The sequence below is a fragment of the Rattus norvegicus genome, chromosome 9, assembly GCF_036323735.1.
Source record: "Rattus norvegicus strain BN/NHsdMcwi chromosome 9, GRCr8, whole genome shotgun sequence".
Taxonomy (NCBI): domain Eukaryota; kingdom Metazoa; phylum Chordata; class Mammalia; order Rodentia; family Muridae; genus Rattus; species Rattus norvegicus.
In genome coordinates, this window is record NC_086027.1 from 68883743 (window position 1) to 68903189 (window position 19447).

General features: G+C 41.6%; 1 protein-coding gene and 1 long non-coding RNA gene across 4 annotated transcripts in view; one reads left to right on the forward strand and one right to left on the reverse strand.

The window, feature by feature from the left end:
- Positions 1-18801, forward strand: part of Fam117b (family with sequence similarity 117, member B) — a 68210-nt gene extending 49409 nt beyond the window's left edge. For all 3 annotated transcript variants that reach the window (XM_039083858.2, NM_001108797.2, XM_039083860.2), the window contains 4 exons: positions 3086-3229; positions 4620-4845; positions 8728-8848; positions 14897-18801. In XM_039083858.2, the coding sequence (XP_038939786.1) occupies positions 3086-3229; positions 4620-4845; positions 8728-8848; positions 14897-15215 (810 nt within the window). In that variant the 3' untranslated portion in view covers positions 15216-18801. The remainder of the gene's footprint in view (positions 1-3085; positions 3230-4619; positions 4846-8727; positions 8849-14896) is intronic.
- Positions 4581-14897, reverse strand: LOC120094801 (uncharacterized). The gene is made up of 3 exons (XR_005489500.2): positions 9017-14897; positions 6845-7071; positions 4581-4924 (listed from the first exon to the last, which is right to left on the reverse strand). It is a non-coding gene; the product is annotated as an uncharacterized LOC120094801 (long non-coding RNA).
- Positions 18802-19447: the final 646 nt, after the last annotated feature.

The following is a 19447-nucleotide window of genomic DNA, read 5'->3' on the forward strand; positions in this document are numbered from 1 at the left end:
GCTGTTTATAGTCTGTGTCCTGAGTGTTGAGATTGCTCTTAGCCTTCTCTGTTATGTTACCATGTCACCTCATTACACATGATTTGACCCAGTCACAGGAAAGCTGACTGTGTCTCAGAATGTCTGTGTGCTTCACTGCAGGCCAATGAGTCCTGGGCTTCTCTTCTCTATCGTTTGAATGGTTTCCTCTCCAGTCTCTGTTTTACCTTTAGAAAGGTTCCTTCCGGGGCTGGAGAGATGGCTCAGCGGTTAAGAGCGCCCGACTGCTCTTCCAGAGGTCATGAGTTCAATTCCCAGCAACCACATGGTGGCTCACAACCATCTGTAAAGAGATCTGATGCCCTCTTCTGGTGTATCTGAAGACAGCTACAGTGTACTTATATATAATAAATAAATAAATCTTTAAAAAAAAAAAAAAAAAAAAAAGAAAGGTTCCTTCCTCCCATTACTCATCCATCAGAAGCAAAGCCGTGTTAGCTTTCTTCTTCCCCTGCCTTGTTCCTAAAGTGCCTATAACTGGGAGCTTTTACAACTTTATTTAGGGCTGAAGAGATGGCCAGGAGGTTAAGAGTACTTGCTGCCCTTCTGGAGGACCCAAGTTCAGTTCCTTAACATCTATGTCTAACTACCTATAACTCCAGCTCCAAATGATATGACCCCCTCTCTGAACTCTGGGTGTCTGCACTCACAGGTGGGCATACACATAATTCTAAAAACAATAAAACTTAAAAAAAAAAAAACCTTTTGCTTAGTCTTACTTTGGAATTTCACATCTGTTGGGAAGGAAATAGGGTAGTAAAACAAAAACTCTTTAGGAGTTAGTGGCAGTCCTTAGGAATGTTAAGACAAACAGTGGGTAGCCAGCTCTAGTGACTAGCTTCATCCTGCTTCACAGCAGTTACAAACAGGACCCAAGTTCAGTGACAAGGCTGGAGACATGACTCAGTGGTTTAGAGCATCTGCTGGCCCCTGCACACACTCGGTACACATTCACATAAACAGACATGCACAAACCAATCAATCAATCAGTCAGTCAATAGTAAGTATCTTTTTGAAGACTAAGTGAGGGCCTGGGAGGGAGGTTGAGGTAGGAGAGTAGAGAGTACAACAGTGAACAGAAGAATGTATAGAATGTATAGAACAGTAGCATGTGCTGCTTGCCAGTCTTGTTACCATTGGTGTTGGTGAGAAAAGTGAGGAAGGTAGGCTCTGTTCTTGTCAGTGACTGAGAGATGTCATCTACAAGTCTTCCATCTGTAGATGAAAGGTATGGTGACATAGACCTCTAATCTTAGCACTCAGATACTAAGGCAGGAGTATTATGAATTTTACTCATACTTGACTTAACCCTGTCTCAGTTGTTGGGTGCTCCTCCTCAGCCCCTCCCCCAAAACCCCATAACCCAATTCCAGAAACAACAAAAAACCCACCTATTGAACATAAGATATTTGGGGGCTGGGGAGATGCTCAGTAGTTAAGAACGTCTGCTGTTCTTGCAGAGGACCTACATTTGGTTCCCAGTATACACATGGTGGCTTACCAAAGGCTATAACTGTAGTTCCAGGAATCCAGTGTCTCTTCTGGCCTCTAGTGGCTTCCACATGCACATGATGCATATTTGTGCATGTAAAAATAAGTAAAAATTTAAGAGAGACTCCATTTATGTACATACGGTATTGAGATTGAGGAGTAGAAAAAGTAATTAGATATAAAAATAAGGGGCTAGAGAATGGCTTGTGGTTAATATCACCGGCAGATCTTCTGGGGGAACCCAAATGGCAGTTTTCAGCTGTTAACTCCAGTTCCTGATGCCCTCTTCTGGCCTGTGTGGGCTCTGCATGTATGTAGTACACATAAATGCAGACAAAGCACCCATAAACATAAATAGAAATAAATAAAACATTTTTTAAAAATAGAAATTAAAAATGAGTAAATAGTATAGGAGAAGCTTGGGGCAGGGTATGTGAAAAGATGTGTGGATAGAGGGATTTAAATTAGGAACGCTGGTTAAGAAATAATGTGTCCATAATGGGCAGAAAAGGGCCAGGGGTTCTTCCCTCATTTCAAAACCATGATTGGGATGCCGAGCCTCTCCTTACCTGTGAAGGAAGCTACCTGCCCAGGAGGTAAGATGCTGAGCCCTGCCTTGCAGGCGAGAGCCCTACACTCACAGTCACCAAGAGCTGCTTCAAAGTAGATTCCCTTTGACTTATTTCTCACAGATTTCCTGTTTCCCAAGGAAGCTTGTACTATGTTTGATGTGTTTTTGTTTTGCTTGTTTGTTTATGTTAAAGATGAGCAGCAGTAGAAGAAGAAATAAAACCTCATTCTAAGTTTGAGTCAGACAGTAAGATTACCTACTGACTGAAGCTGGAGGTAAATGCCTGGAGACCCGGGAGCTTTTGTCTCCATGTCACCTCTCCCAGGTGAATGAGAATGAGCTAGTCATAGATCCCAGACCAGTGTGTTAGTAGATGCCCTCATAAACCCTGTTTTGCATCTTGTTAGGAGGACAGTTAATGGTCTATAACTATTTAATCCATCACTTAAAAAAGTAACACTGTGGCAATGAAAACACTTTTGGTAAGAGAAAATCAGAGATGGACTTGCAAAAAGAAAAACATACTTTATACTTTTCTTTTGAGGTGAACATATGTGTGCGTGCGTGCGTGCGTGTGTGTGTGTGTGTGTGTGTGTGTGTGTGTGTACATGTGTGTACAATGAATGTTACGGGAAAGTTATCTGCAGTTATGCTGTGGGTTCTACACTGTGAATCCTGTCTACTGAACTCCATTGTTAGCCTTGGTGACAGCCACCTCACTGGCTTTCATGTGAAAGCATGTCTGAGGTTGATATTCTTGGAACATTTGCCATTCTCTTAATGACCTCTAGTCTGTGACGGTTGTCGGTACATTTCTGAGTCAGTCTTGACTGTCTGGGCTTAAGCATTAAATTATATTTCGTATAACCTAAGGTGCAGATTTGGTTGCTCTCAACCTGTTGAGGTCTGTGGGTGTCCTTTGGACTTGTTTTTGAATTACGCCACCTTGAAAACTTTTCTCCATCCTCTTCACCTTCGCTTAAGGCTCCTGCTCCAAAGAGCACGCTCATTCCCGCTGGCCCCATCACCAAGTCCTCAGGCTCCCGGTTCCGGAACAGTGTGGAAGGGCTGAACCAGGAGATCGAGATCATAATCAAAGAGACAGGGGAGAAGGAAGAACAGCTGATTGTAAGTAGCCTCCACACTCCGAAGTCTTGCTGTGCGCTCCAGAGCTCTGAAACAGTCCACATTCTGTTGCCTGTATTTATGTTTCTTAGTGAGAGTATGAAAATTTAGCTTTTATAAATGAATAAAAGTAAAAGCCTTTGACCATGAAGGTAATTGGAGAATTTTAATTTCTTTTCATTTCATGGGACGAACGGCTGGGTTTTCTTTTGTAGCAAATATCAGAAGGGCATGTATATCCTCCTCATTTTGCTATAACTCCCTGTAACAAATTAGAGTTAGTTCTGTGGAGGATAGGGCAGTTAGAACAGCACATTGTTTCTGAGGGGGAGCCCGCCCGCCCCATGAGTGTCTGGACTACTCGGTTTGATTTGACCAACATCTTGATGACAAGTGAGCGTTCGTTCGTATCACAGAGTACATTTATCAGCCTATGTTCTTGAGCGATGAGGGAATTGATGTGGAGAAATCCTCTACAGATTTGTGGAATTTTCTCCCTGGAGGTGAAGGCAGCTGGGTGTGGTGTCTGGCCTGTACTCCCAGTAACTACAGGTCTCCAGTTTGAGGCTGGCTTATATAACTGAAATCCTTTCTCAAACAAACAAAAAAGACAAAACTTGGTTTAGCTTTGAAAATAGACAACTCTCCCACCCCTGTCATCCATTCCATAGAATGGGTATGCTTTCCCTAATTAAGGCTAAGTCAAAGTTGTAGAGGGAGCTGGCTTGTCTGCTATGTGAGCCACACAAGCTTTCATAAGTGTCTCCTAGATTTCACCCTCTAATTAGATCTGCTGTGTTTAACCTTTCACTCACAGGAAGTGTTCTTTGAAAAAAAAAAAAAACAACTTAGAAGAGGAATGGGCAGGAAGGCACAGGAACCAAGGGCCACCCGGTATCACCAGTGAGCACCTTTATGGTTGCGTCTCCTAGGGACCTGTGGCCCACCAAATTACTCCTTTACCGTGATACTCTTTTTTTTATATTTTTAGAAATAGCAGTGCATGATATCATTTAGTGCAGCACATTTATTCAGCAAACATTGACCTCCTGTGTGTCATGCCCTGCAAAGGCAACTTCTTCCCAGAAGATGATGCTCACTGAGGGGTCAGGTTAAGTTTAGATGTCACTAATGAGCACCAGGAAGGCCCAGTACCAGTACAAGGTATGGATGCTTGTCTGTTTTTGATATGGGGTTTTGCTATGTAGTCCAGCTGCTCTAGGAATCAAAATCCTCTTGTTTCAGCCTCCCAAGTGCCAGGAGTACAGATTTGTGATACCATGCCAAGCTTAGAATTTGATTTGTGAGTCTCTGGTTCACAGAGGAATGGATACATTGCTAGTAAATTTCAGAATTAGTGGTATCAACATCTGTTTTTAAAAATTTGTAACAGCCACAAGATATCCCAGATGGTCATCGTGCGCCTCCACCCCTCGCACAGAGAAGCAGCAGCACACGCAGCATTGACACACAGACTCCTGGGGGTGCAGACAAGGGAAGCAACAACAGCAGCCGCTCTCAGTCTGTGTCCCCGACATCCTTCCTCACCATCTCTCATGAAGGCAGTGAGGAGAGTCCCTGTTCAGCTGACGACCTGCTTGCCGATCCCAGAGATAAAGGTACCATTGGTTGGAGCTGCGTCCCTGGATGCGAGTGGCGTGCTCCTGTTGATCTTTCTTTCTGTGGGATCCACATACACTGGAGGAGTGAGGGAGAACACCAGGTCAGAACAAGTGGAGTACAGTGCAGCTTTGCCAAGGGGCTCTATGGTGCTTTAGTGTTGTGTGTGTGTGTGTGTGTGTGTGTGTGTGTGTGTGTGTGTGTGTGTGTGTGTATCTTTATTTTCCAGCATTTATGGTGAATACAGCTACCTTATTAGTGACTAGTGCAGTGGTTCCTAACCTTCCTAATGCTGTACCCTATAACAGTCTCTCATGCTGTGTGATGCCCAACCGTGAAGTTCTTGTTATTGCTACTTCATAATTGAGTGCTAATCATAATGTAAATATTTTTGGAGATACAGGCTTGCCAAAAAGGTCTCTGCCCACAGGTTGAGAAGCACTGGAATAAGTATTTTCCTGAAAAGCACTTTCTTCTTGATCATTTTTCCAGTTGGGGTTTTATTACCTTAATAATTCTTAATTAAATGTGAAGCCTTCAACTTATGCTGTTTAGGATACTTCTAACAAGGATTAACTAGATTTATCTCAAGTCAAAATGAGTGTTCAAAGCAAAGTCTAGATTGGAGGTACTGGTGCAGGAAGGTAGTCCAGTGGTTAAGAGTACTTGTTAATCTTGCAGAGCACCACGATTCAGTTCCCAGCACCAACCCACATCAGGTGCTTCATATCCATCTCTAATTCTAGTTTTTGGGGACTCTTCTGGTTTCTACAGGTTATGCATACATGTCAGTGCACATACAAACAAGAGAACACACACATACATGTGATAATTTTTTTTTCAGAGCTGGGGACCGAACCCAGGGCCTTGCGCTTGCTAGGCAAGCGCTCTACCACTGTGCCAAATCCCCAACCCCACATGTGATAAATTTTTAAAAAATGTTAAAGGTTGGAAATACTTAAAATAAGAACTAGCCTAAAGTCAATATTCCAAATATTACATACAAAATCTTACCTTTAAAAAGAAATAAGATTATTTTTATCAGCCTATATCAGAGCAATACATTCTGTTAGCCTAATCATAGTTTTTATATGTACTTGAAAACAATGATATAGCAGTCGTTTGTAAATTGTCCAACTCAATTCAGTAGAAGTGTATTGAGAACCTCTTGCATATCATTCCCACTGACTGCCTTTCCCAGTCACTTCAGCATTTAAATCTGGCAACAGTAAAACTTAGAACTAGGGCTTAGGACCCTTTTCCTGAGATAATTTTGAGATTCTGAGGACATAGGTATGTAAAAGAGATATACAAACCAAATATTAACAGACTTTAAATCACAAATTGCTGTGTTTGTGTCCTCTACCCATGTAAAAGAGCAGGCATAGTAGAGTGTGTGTGTAGCCCCAGCACTGGAGGGACTCGCTGGCCTGCCAGTCAAGCCAACATGGCAAGCTTCAGGTCCAGTGAGAGATCATGTCTCAAATAAGGCAGGAGAGTTCAGTAAGCACTTGCCACGAAAGCCTGACAACCGAAGTTCAAACTCTGAGTCATATTGGAAGAGAACCAACTCCCCACAGTTCTCCTCTGATTTCCATGTGCATGCTGTGGTACACACACCTACACACTAAATTGTAAGTTATTTTAAAATGTGATGGCACTGGCCTTTAATCCAGCACTGGAGATGCAGATGCAGACTAGTCTGTGAACCCAAGTCCAGCCAGGGCTGCAGAGCTAGATCCTGTCTCAAAACACTTTTAAAAGTCAGGTGATGCTCAGTAGTGGGAGAACTTGACACCCGCTGGCCTCCACCTGCATATACTTGTGCATGAGCACACACGTACCCAGTTTAAGATGAAAATAAGTCTTGAAGCCAAGAAGATGGCTCAGTGGGTAAAACACCTAGTATACAAGCATGAGGCCTGAGTTTAGGTCCAAAGAGTATGTAAAGCCACGCCTCTGTCAGTATGCACCCCCCCCCCCCCCCCACATACGAACCAGAGAATTCAGTCTCGCTGGGTTTTCTGCTGAGCTGATACAGAGCAGCACCTCCAGAGGTTTTGAGAGTTGATTGCATTCTGAGTATAAACTGTCAGTGCTGGGAATGCCGCTTGTATAGTGCATGATACACAAGAGTGGAAGATTGTGTGGGGCCATTGCAGACATTGTTGAAGTTCTGCCCTCATCTCAAACCAAAGTCTTGTAATGATATTTTTAAACTGAAACTCAATTCAGAAATACAGACATCAATTTTAAAAATCAAACATTTAAATACCACATAAAGAATTTTAAGAAAATGTTTAAGGCATCTTTTCTACATTTAAATCATGGGATTTTTTTAATTATTATTTCATGTGCTTTGGTGTTTTGATATATCTGTGTGAAGGTGTTGTATGCCATGGAACTACAGTTAGACAGTTGCGAGCTGCCATGTGGTTGCCAGGAATTGAACTAAGGTCCTCAGTGAGTGCTCTTACCTGCTGAGCCGTCTCCCTAGCTCCCATTATGTTTTTATAAGATTAGAAAGCTGTGTGCACAGTAACAACAATGTGGCTCATAATTTACAGTCTTGAGTCCAAGCTTAAGGATGTCAGGCAAGCTGTGTTCATGTGATGTGGTGATGTGCGGTGTAGAGAGCACACTCTGCTCAGAGCCCAGCATGCAGTGAATGTATGCTGTGCAACCAGGGATTCCTGAGTGTTTGATTTTTACTCTGTCTTCTGCTTTTTCTACACCAAGAAACCTTTTATGCTTGCCAGCTTTTTTGTAACCCTACATTCAATTACAGGACACCATTGGGGTCATAGTTTAGATTAGCTTTAAGGCAGGCAGTGATGGTATATACCTATAATCCCAGCTTTGATGCTGGAGAAGGATCACTCAAGATCATCTTTGGCCAGTCTGGGCTATATGAGGCCCTGTCTTAAGAAACAAAACAAAAAACATGTTGGGTTTTAAACTATGTTTGTAGACCATTGATAATTGGACCTCTAAAATAAATAGTTGGATTGAAAATAGTTATCAAAAATTGCCTCTTGGTTTCTTACCCCTTCAGCTCTACCTCTGTATGCATTTCATAATTTTGTTTCTTGGTACTTATTACTTTTAGAAAGGAATGACTAATGGCTTCTGTGGATTTCTTTTATTAAAATACAGGGTCATAGCACTACTTTCAGTAAGGAATTTATAGTTTAGAGATAGATTGAAAGTTTTAGAACAGTTATATAACATACTAAGAAATTTAAATTACTGCAGTATGAACTGACAGTAATACTGACAGTATTAGTGACATCAGCCCTGGACATGACTGTCATTAATGAAATGGTCCCTCTCATAAGGTGCATTTGGAAAGATTTCAGAAACTTTTGAGGCAAGTTTAGAGAGAATTTTGAAAAAATAATAGAATTTATTTCTTGTTGGTTAAGGAAGTATTTGGTATGTATAGCAGCTTTGACCTAAAGCAGAGACCAAGCAGAGAAACCTCAAGATGACACTGGCAAGCTTGCAGGGCAGGCCAAGAGTTAATAGCAAGCAACTAGTTAAGAATTGTTTCAGATACATGTGCTGCCGAAAATACACACTGAGTCTATTTGCAGAGTGCAGAGATATACGGTGGCCAGATAGCTGTGTGTGCAGTCTGAGGATTAAGTGATACAGGCCTAAAGAGATACTTGAGACAACATTTATATTTTATTTTTACATTTACATACATGTTTAATATCTTTTTAAGCCAGCAATGTGATAGCTATTAGGGTGGTGTTGATGAAGAAAGCACTCTGCCTGCCTTTGAGTACTTCCTTACAGAGTCCAAAAATATTGATTATGTTGATTTGATGCATTTTATAATAGTGTTTTTAATAATCCAGTGTCATTTCTTACAGACAATGGAAACAACTCTCCTTTGCCAAAATATGCAACCTCACCAAAACCTAACAACAGTTACATGTTCAAAAGGGAACCTCCAGAGGGCTGTGAAAGGGTCAAAGTCTTTGAGGAATGCTCGTAAGTACCCCACATAAACACACACACTTTTTAAGTTAGAATGTTCAAAAAAGTTGAATATCTCCCACTCAGATTTCATAATTGTTAGCTTTTCCAGTGTTGCTGAAAATAGCCTAATACACCAACAAATGGTGTAGAGTGACTTACTCTCACTGCAGTGATACTTACTGTCCACTAACATCCAATCACTCTGATTTCTTCAGCTCCCAAGAGCATCTTCCTTCAAAAGTGTGTGTGTGTGTGTGTGTGTGCACGCATGCATGTGTATTTGGGGAGATCAGAGGACAATTGTGGGAGTTCTCTCCAACCGTGTGGTTCTGAGGGTTGAGCTCAGGTTACCCAGCTTGATTGAGCGTCTGCCGAGCCTCCGTAGAGCACGTTCTGTGACTGTTGATGCAGCGGTATTGAACCAGGTTCACATGGTAGGCGTAGCATCTGTTTACCCAAGGTGAAGTACAGGTCTCCCAGAGCAGTTCTTTTTCAAAGACCTGATAGTCCTCAGCTTTTGCCTTCTTTTTTGTTCTCCAGTGATTTCATATTTCAAAGATTCCAGTATACTTTAGGCTCAGCCGCTCTCCTGTGAGAAGATAATTTAAGAATTGGCAGATTGTGTGTGTGGTACCAAGAGAACTGACCCCAGGGCTTCCCGCACACATGCCACATAAATAGTCTGCCTACAGGCTGTTCTCCCAACTGATAGAACCAGAATTTTACTTATTTTTTGTTAATTATTTTTATGTATATGAGTGTTATGTCTGCACCACTGGGGTGCCAAGTGCCCATAGAGGCCAGAAGAAAAGGAATGGATCCTATGGAACTGGAGTTACAGAAGGTTGTGAGCCAACACATGGGTGCTGGTAGGTAAGCCTGTGTCTTCTGTAATAACAGCCATTATTCATAATAGCTTAGCCACCCAGCCCCCAAGAAGCAGAATTTTAAATTAGCAGCTCTTGTCGTTTGACCCCTTATTTCCCGTTTCTAGTATCTAATTTAAAGCTCAAACTTCGCTTAGAAACAATGTAGGGTTTTCATTAACGGTGTTTCCTTGTTTTGTAAGTGATGGCTTCAGGATTATAAGTATATATGAGGGTGTGCAAAGTAGTGATGAACATCAGAATATGATGATAGTATTTAGGCCTCAACCTTAGATAGATAGCAAGTCGGAGAACCACCTTTCCACTCCCAGCCCCCCACTCTCGATGCATTCATTGCACTGGGGATCAAGCCCAGGTCCTGAGTGTGTCTGGCAAGCAGTCTACCACTGAGCTGTGCCCCAGCTCCTTTTTACTTTTCTTCCCCACCCCTTCTTTCTGTTTTTGAGACATGGTCCCACTGTGAGTAGCCCTTGCTGGCTTTGAACTCACAGAAATCTAACTGCCTCTGCCTCTCCCAATGCAGGAGTTAAAGCATCTGTATTAACACCATACCCTGCACATATTTTGTTTTTCTTACTGGGAAACCTGAATTAAACTATGGAGATAGTCCATCTTCCATTTCATGTGGTTTATCTATATCTTTTCATGAAAATCTTGGAGCGAGTTGAAACGTCCTTTGGCTTCTGTTATGGACCCTCCTGTTGATGCTTTCTTTAAGTTCTGACTAATCCTACTCTGAGCATGTAGCTCTGAATGGACTAAGCTTCTACACTAGAAAACACTGGCTGTTGGGACCTCTCTTTTTCTATACAACAATTGAAACCTGTTGTTTTAGCAACTTCTTGTTGCAGGGTTGTTGTTTTTTTGTTTTGTTTTTGTTTTATTTTATTTATTTTACCATGTCAGCTATGAATTTAACTGATGGTTGCTGTAGGCCAGAGCTGATTTGTTCTTGGCTTCTGCATCATAGTCATTATATTCACCAGGGAATTTACCAAAATTCTAGCTTCTACCCACCCCTGATCTAATGAATCAGTGTATGGAGATAGGATGGGTTATAAATCTTTACCAAGTTTCTCAGTGATTTTTTATACTCAACTTGAAAAATACTAGCTTAGACCTTGTCTTAGTTACTGTTACATTACTGTAAAGAGACACCATGACCAAAAACATTAAATGAGGGGCTGGCTTAGGGTTTTAGAGGTTTGGTCCATTGTTTTGGTGATGGAGAGCATGGTGGCACACATGGTTCTAGAGCAGTAGTTGAGAGCTACATCCTGATCTACAGACCGAGCGAGACAGAGAGAGAGACATGGAGCTGGGTGTGGGCTTTTGAAATGTCAAAACCCCCACCCCAGTGTCTGTTCTAGCAGGCCATACCTCCTAATCCTTCTAATCTTTGAGCTGACCTCTTATTTTATTTATTGGCAATTAGAATATGCCTAAGTGCATACAGATGGGTGTGCTTCTTTTTAGAGAGGATTTGACATTTGGTATATGGGTTAGTGTCTGTTAAGTCAGAGAGATCACTCAAGACTGTCTCAGTTACGTCTTCACATCTATTCTTGGGTATGGGGTGATCAATGTAGATCAAAGAAATAAGGTCAGTTCCAACAATTACATGGTTTTTGTTTGTTTGGTTGGTTTTTTTTGTTTTTTGTTTTTGTTTTTTTGTTTTTTTTTTTTTTGGTCATTTTTTTCTTACTCTAAAAGTATCGGGGTTGGGGATTTAGCTCAGTGGGGTTGGGGATTTAGCTCAGTGGTAGAGCGCTTGCCTAGGAAGCGCAAGGCCCTGGGTTCGGTCCCCAGCTCCGGGAAAAAAAAAAAGAACCAAAAAAAAAAAAAAAAGTATCAACAATTGTTCACTGAATGTCTTCTGATAATTCAGTGATGTTTGAGATTCTCAAAGAATACTTTAGAAGGATCTTTAGCTTTTGCATTTTCATTGATCCCAGTTCTCTTTATTTTTTTTTTTGCATTTTACTTTTGAGATAGTATAATTTAATTCTGAGATAATATAATTTAATATAATTATATTATTTCCCCCTTCCCTCCCTCAACACTCTCATATATCTCTCCTTCAAATTTATAGCCTGTTTTTCACTGTTACATGCATTTGTATATATTCCTAAATGCAACCTGCTCAGTGAATATACCTGTCTATATGTGTGCTTTTAGGGCTGACCATGTGATGTCAGATAACCAATCAGTGAGCTCTTCCCTGGGGAAGATAATTTCTCCTGCTCTGAGCATTCATAGTTGCCTGGAATTCTCTGTGTAGGGTAGACATTCAAGGTCTTCCCCTGTGCACTTTAGCATGCTTGTTGGCGTCATCTTTGTTCAGATCATGCTTAGACAGTAATATATATGCCTAGAAGCAGTAGAGCAAGGTCATGTAGTAAGTAGTCTTTTAGTTTTTCTGAGGATCCTCCACACTAATTGATTATGGCTACATTAATTTACCTCCTTACCAGTCCTCTATAAAAGTCATGGTCAGCATAGTTTGTTTTCTTGGGAATGAACATCTGACCAGATTCAAATAGAATCTCAGTGTACTTCTGATTACCATTTCCATGATGGCTTTTACATTTCTGTCATTTTTTAAATGCACCCCAGCACTGCCCCTCCCCTTTCAAGTCACCTTCTTCTTTTTTTTGTTTTTTTTAAGGACTTTTTGTATTGGAAAAATACAAGCTTCATCTTTAGGAACCATACATCTTAAACCAATTATTTCTTTTAAACTAGACAGAGCACAAACATCCCTAGCCCTGTCAAATAAGTTTAAATAAGGTGACATCAGGCAAATAAATTAAGGATTAATAAGTTAGTCCTTTGTGCTAGGGATCTAGCTCACTTAGTAGAATGCTTGCCAAGTGTGAATGAAGGGTGTTAGAACTGCCTAAGATAGGCATGGTGGCCCACACCTGTAATCCCAGCACTCGGTGGAAGCCGAAGGGTCAGAAGTTCAAGGTTAAAAAAAAAAAAGCCTTTATTTAGATGGAGGTATAAATTTAACATCTCTGTCTTAATTTGGGTTTTACTGCTGGGAACAGACACCATGATCAAAGCAGCTCTTATAAGGACAACATTTCATTGGGGCTGGCTCACAGGTTCAGAGATTCAGTCCATTATCATCAAGGTGGGAGCATGGCAGCATCCAGGCAGGCCTGGTGCAGGAGGAGCTGAGAGTTCTACATCTTCACCCAAAGGCTGCTAGTGGAAGACTGACTTCCAGGCAGCTAGGACTAGGGTCTTAAAGCCCATACCCACAGTGACACACCTACTCCAACAGTGCCACTCCTCCAAGTAGTGCCACTCCCTGGACCAAGCATATACAAATTATCACAATCTTTAATAAACCTGTCTTCACATTTAAACATTTTATTATAGAAAGGTAACATTGACTTTATTACAAGTGAGAGTCTACATAAAAACTGAGTATGGTTCTCTTCATAAAATACCCAGAAATATTGTGAAAGATACTTCTAGTCCTTGACCTGTTGTTTCTATTGATTTAAATAAATACTGTGTTTTCTTCTGTTCTTTGGCTGTACTGCAAAGTGTCTTCGTGTGTGTTTAGTGTCAGTCAGTGGAGTCTGTGTACCCAGCATTGTTAGGAACACACATATTGGACACAGTGTGTACACATGCAGGTGTGTGGGTGAGTGCCACAGTATGCTTTTGGGGACCAGAGGACAGATGCAGGAGTTGGCTCTGTTCTGTCATTTGGATTCCAGGAGTTGAGCTCAACTGCTTGGCAACAAACACCTATATCCATCTTGCAGAAGAAAACTCTACTTTTTATCATATGATAACAGGTTTTTTCATCAAAGTTGTCTTCTCTCACCTTGATTTTATTATAATGTTGTGACATTTCCATGTTATTTGCAATCTTTAAATTTTCATGGAATACCATTAAGAACAAAAGTATTTTGGGGGATAATTTTGAAAGGACTTGGCAACAGGGAAGAAGTTTGCTTCAGAAAAAACTTTGAAGACTAAGATATAACTCGGTGGTTAAAATTCCTGGGTGGGTTCTGAGAGGAAAAGTATCGGCTTAGGACCCCAAGACCACGTTCTCAGCAGCTTAGTCTGCCTCAGAGAACAGAGGGCTGGGAATGAGAGACAGAAGACAGAGGGTGAGGGAGAAGGGTGGTTGTCCTGGAGGAAAAGGACTGCTGCTGGATGGAGAGGAGACCCAAGTTTATAAAAGTACAAGGGAACTGGGTGTAAGGATGAGGAATTTCATGTTAATTGGGCATGTTAATTAGGTGAGCCAAAGGAGGGTTTTGATTGCTTCACCTTGGTGATCAGCTTCACGAGGAGGGAGTGGCCAAATAAGGTGACTGGATTTAAGATGTAATCCTAACAGTTCTCAGCAAGGCAGAGGGAAATGGGGGGATGGGGAAGGCAAGGCCTGTCAGATCTCACTGGCTCTGTCACTCGCTCACTTCACTGGGGTTGGCCAAAGTCCCTTCACGTTCTGCCCCACCATCACAAAAAACTGAAGCAACTCCACAAGCTTTCCATTACTTTGATTTCATAGTCATGTTTCTCTGAAAAGTCTTTATAATTGATGTAGAAATTTTTAATTATACTTGAAAAAACTGGGTGTGCAAGTGCATGTTTTAATTGAAGCCAGCACTGTTGAGGCAAAGGCGATGAATCTCTGTGAGTTCAAAGTCTTCCTGGTGTATAGCAAGTGTCAGGACAGCCAAGGCTGCATAGTAAGAACCTTTCTTGAACAAAACAAAACATAGCAAAAAACCCAAAACAAACACGCAAAGAGCAACATATGGAAAGAAACCTTTCAAGGCATAGTCCTGTAGGGTGGATTTAGCAAAAACAAACCCAGACACTTTATATAGTCCATTGTTTAGTCTTTTCCCTTCAGAATCTTGGAAAAAACATGTTGGAAACATGTGTTATGCATGTAGATTTTCTTTTCCTTTAGGAAATCCATATTCCTAGTGGCTATCCTGTTAAATGCAGTGGTGTCAAGGCTCTTGAAGGGAGTGCCTGACAACACTGAGTCAAATGTCTGTAGTATTTTGGTCTTTTGGGGTTGGCATTTCTGACATAGCTTCAGTTGTAGTTCTTATGTGTCTTTCATTATGAGTTTATTCCCAGTATTGAGTGTCTTACAGTAGTGGGTTGTCTGTTTTGTATGCAGGCCAAAGCAACTTCATGAGATTCCAGCCTTTTACTGTCCCGACAAAAACAAGGTGAATTTTATTCCTAAAAGTGGCTCTGCTTTCTGCCTCGTGAGTATCCTCAAACCACTTCTTCCTACACCAGATCTTACCCTCAAGGGCTCTGGTCACAGCCTGACCGTCACCACTGGCATGACCACCACTTTGCTCCAGCCCATCTCTATGACCTCCCTGTCTACAAACACAGAGCAAGACCGGGTATCTCGAGGAACCAGTACAGTCCTGCCGTCCGCTTCCCTCCATGCACCACCAGAACCCATCGAGGAAGCTGAAGGATAGGGCTCAGCTTGAGCTATGGGTGCTGGGAATTAAGAACCCTGCAGGTCACATGACTGTGATGGTATCATGTCCTCCCGGTTGGCTGTGAAGTGCTTTGGCTTTCCAGTGATGTGAAACAGCAAGGCTCCTGGAAGGACTCGTGGTCCCCTGAGTGCTCTGCCCTGCACGTGAAGGCCACTGACGTGCTTCACCTTCTTGGCCTTGAAGCACCAGCTGAAACCTGAAAGGTCTCTTCTTTACTTTTGGAGGAACAAAATCACATTTTCATTTGTTTTCAAATTAGACCTGTTTAAAAACAAAACAAAGACCCACAAAACCGGATCCCTGCAAACATAATTTCTGAAGGGAGATATGATTGATGCTGCAAGAAAATCATCTTTTATATGAAAACGACTATTTTATAATACCAATGTCACATTTTCTCAAAGTAGCAAACAGGACGTTCCAATGATCCTCTGGTGGCCTCTGTTTCTTGTTTCCTTTTTCTAGATATTGCTTTTCTCAGCTGTTTTCAGCTTTGGGACCAAAGGGATTGCTGACATTTCCCCAGCAATGTCAATCTCATGACTGTGTTCTTCTCCCAAGTAAGAATTGATAGGTAAATGCATTGAACCAAGTATATATAAAAAAGATCAAAAGCAATATTCGTACATTATGTGATTTATGTTTTTTTATGTCAAAAGTTTGTGATTTGAGTGAAGTATTTGTAAACTGCTGTTTTCTGAACTATCCCTGTCCACACTTCACCTTGTGGTCAGTCAGTCTGAAGACAGGTTGCTTTAACAGTCAGTGAGCCAAAAGAAACTCTGAAGTGTGGATTGTTAGCTAGGAGTATGGAGCTCTCTGGTCTTCTGTGAGCTGTGTGTCCCGTGGTGCCCTCCCCGCCGGGTGTCAGTCTAACTTTGATCATCACTGTATCATATAGCCCCAAGAGACCCTGAAAAGGCTGTGCATGGATTCCCTCCTCTGCTTCTGTGGTGGTGTTGTCTTGTGGATTTGGTCAGGGTTAGTAGTTTTCCAAGAGTGTGATCCATTGAGTAGCAATTGGGAGCTGCAGAAATCTTTTGAGGACTGACTTCCTTCATGTGTTGGCGCTGTGATTTGCTACTTACAGATTTTGCTAGTTTCTTCTCCAACATTCCATACACTGGGGGAAAGACAAGAGGCTGGGAGCTTAGGCAGCAGGTACCTTTGAAAAGTATACAGTTTTGGATTTGAGCTCATCTGGTAACCATTGCCAGTATCACATGACAGTATTTAATTTCTAGGTGCGTGATAATAAAATTAAGGAGCTGCTCTTTAGAAATGAATTCCATCAGTGTTGGTAAAGCACTGTTTTAATACATGCTAACTTATACTGCTGCATACAACAGGTGGATGGCAAGCCCTGCATGAGAGGGACACAGTTTTGAAGGCGAATTCCATCCACTGGTCCAAGTCATTCCATCAGGAGAAACCAAGAGATAGCAGTACATCTTCTTGGCAAGGTTTTTGTCACCTCAGGATGCCTCGGAAACTTAAAGTAGGCTCTGCTCAGCTTTAAGTAAGGATATTTAGGTTTATTGGATAAATTCAAACATCTAAGTAAAATCCATCAGTTTTGGTTGGGAAAACTGAAACTTTTTGGTACTTGCCACCCAAAGCTTAACTTCTGGGAACTAGTAAATCATAGCTTCTTAGTCAGTAAAAGCCTCAGTTGTTTGGTGTGTAGGCTTTTTGTTTGGTGGGTTTTTTTTGTACCTTGATTTTTCTCCCTGTCGGGCCTTTTGACTTTACCATTTTATCAGGATCCAGAAGTACAGAAGAAAGAGGACTGGCAGTCCATTGAGCTGACCTGAAGGGAGAGGAGGCATTTAAAAGCAAGGGTTCTTGTTTTGTTTGTTTTTGAGGTGGCTCTTATTATGTAGCCCAGGCTGGCCTGGCACTCATGCCTCTCCCAAGTGCTGGGATTAGTGGCGTGGGCCACTGCACCATGCGTGTCTTCTTTTTAATGCTGTGGTTCCCCACCTGAATGCTGTCAAGTGGGTGTTCTTCTTCCTTATCTATACCACCTCTTCTCTCGATTTACAAGTATAGTTTACTCTGCAATAGATTTCTTCCCTTTTCTGTTATACTTGTTTGGCCTCGTCCTTGAAATAACACAGAGAGGGACAGGTTTCAGGTCAGCATCTGCTCCTAGAAGTAGAACTTAAGTTTGAGGTTTGGCTGGAAGAAGACTGTGAATTTGTAAGTAAATGAATTATATGGTGACCAAACACTCCTGAGATCTGAAGAAAAACAAAAAAGGTCTATGTCCAAAAAAACAACTCTTAACTGCCAGGGCCAAAGGGCTAATTTTTAAGCATATGAGCTTTATTTGCAGTCTTAGCATATATTAACCGTAGATCCACCTAGCTGTTTTATTTAACTCTTAATTCCCAGGTGCTTGGTTTTAAAAATGGGTCTACTCTTAGTAGAGTGGGCATGATTACACTGACAAGCCACACTCCATAATTAGGTTATTCTGTAGAAACTGTACAGAGGTAGAGTAGCTTCAGTGCAAATACAGTCTTTCCCAGTGCTGGGGATGAAACCCAGGGCCTCGTGCATGCTGAGCAAGTGCTCTGTCGCTGGCTTATTTCCCAGTTCCTCATTTAAATTCTTAATTAAAAACCATTTTGTTCCATTGCAGTAAAAGTGGGTGGCATGTGTATTTTTTGGCTAAAGCACTGTTCCTGGCCCATCTTAGTTCTACTTGACCCTCCAGCAGTTTCCTCCCTGCGGTGATAAACCTCAGGTTTATAGCTTCTGACTCGGTAAGTCTGTTACTTATCACTGGTTTACAGGCAGTTGTGTTTAAAACACTAGTAGGTTTGCTTTCTTTGGTTAAATATAGTGGGAATGTCAATTTTTTTTCTACCAGGTTCTTCATTTTTGTTTACAGGGTTTCTTAGACCTAGGACCATAACCAATCTGCCTCTCTGTCTGTAGATGCTGTTGCTGACTGGGGTGGGTCTGGCAACGGGGAAGGCTGCTTTTTATTCTTACTTTTTAATGTTTTCATTAAAGAAACAGTCAGCTTTTCCTAGAAGGTCTAAAAAAAAATGGCACAATATAGAGCTTTCTCTGTATGGGATTTGAACTGAGATCTTGAGGTTTTCTTTCAAGGAAACTAAAGTAAAATTGACATTACTGAATTTGTGAAGTTGAGATTCATTCCTAAATACTGGGTTTGGGGTGTGTCAAAACTGGACCAGTGGAAGTGCTGAATTTGCAAAGTAAAGCCAAGATACTTAAGTCTGCACTTTAAGGCTTCTGGTCGCTCTGCCTTCATTAGTGACTCCGCAGAGTGGCTCTGAACAGTATTTTGTTTATACAGTCCTGTTGGAGATATATAATTTATGTTTTTTAAACTCTGCATCTTTGTCTCTGTTGGTGTAAATCTTTTTTAATGCAATTTTTTAAAGTTATAACAGAATTCTTCCCCCAAAAAAACAGCATTTCCAGCGATGATAAGTATTGTGTTGTGGACTGTCCCTGCACCTGAGCACTTACTGCTTCCGACAGGGGGAGACTCCTGTGTTCAAATAAAGTCTGTTGTTCTCGAGTCTCTCTGTGTCTTTATGCATATCACCGCAAATTCAGATTTCATTTATTTTTAGGCATTTCTAATCCTCGTAGCTTATATATAGTATTTTCTCTTCCACAAGTGGATAGACAGATACACTCTACAGGGCTGTTCCTGGCCACCCCTAACTGCATTAGAACTAAGTGTAGCCTGTCCTTCAAGTACACAGCAAACATGGACACAGTGTACGCTGACAGGGACTCCCTCAGTCACCCATGAATTCCCTGCTTGTTAGAGGTTGATGGTTCAGTGAGGGAAACGAGGATTCCGAGTATAGGAGACGACTTTTTCTTTTTTAATTATTGTAAGGTTGTTTGGTCTCAGGTGTTGAGTCTGTATGAAATATTGTTGGCCAAATCAGCCCTGTGAATATTGCCACGTAACCACCCAGGAGGAGCTTGATCAGTTCCCAGCCCCACATGGTGTGGCTTCCAATACTAAAACCTCATAAACCTGCACTGACCTCTTACTAAAATGTCCCATTCTACAAGCCATATTGGGGCACACCTTTAGTCCCAGCACTGTGGAGGCCAAAGCAGGAGGAAAAAACAGACTAGGTACAAAATGAACCCAGGACTCTGCATATTACCATTTAACTGCAACACTTACCCAACACACACCTGCT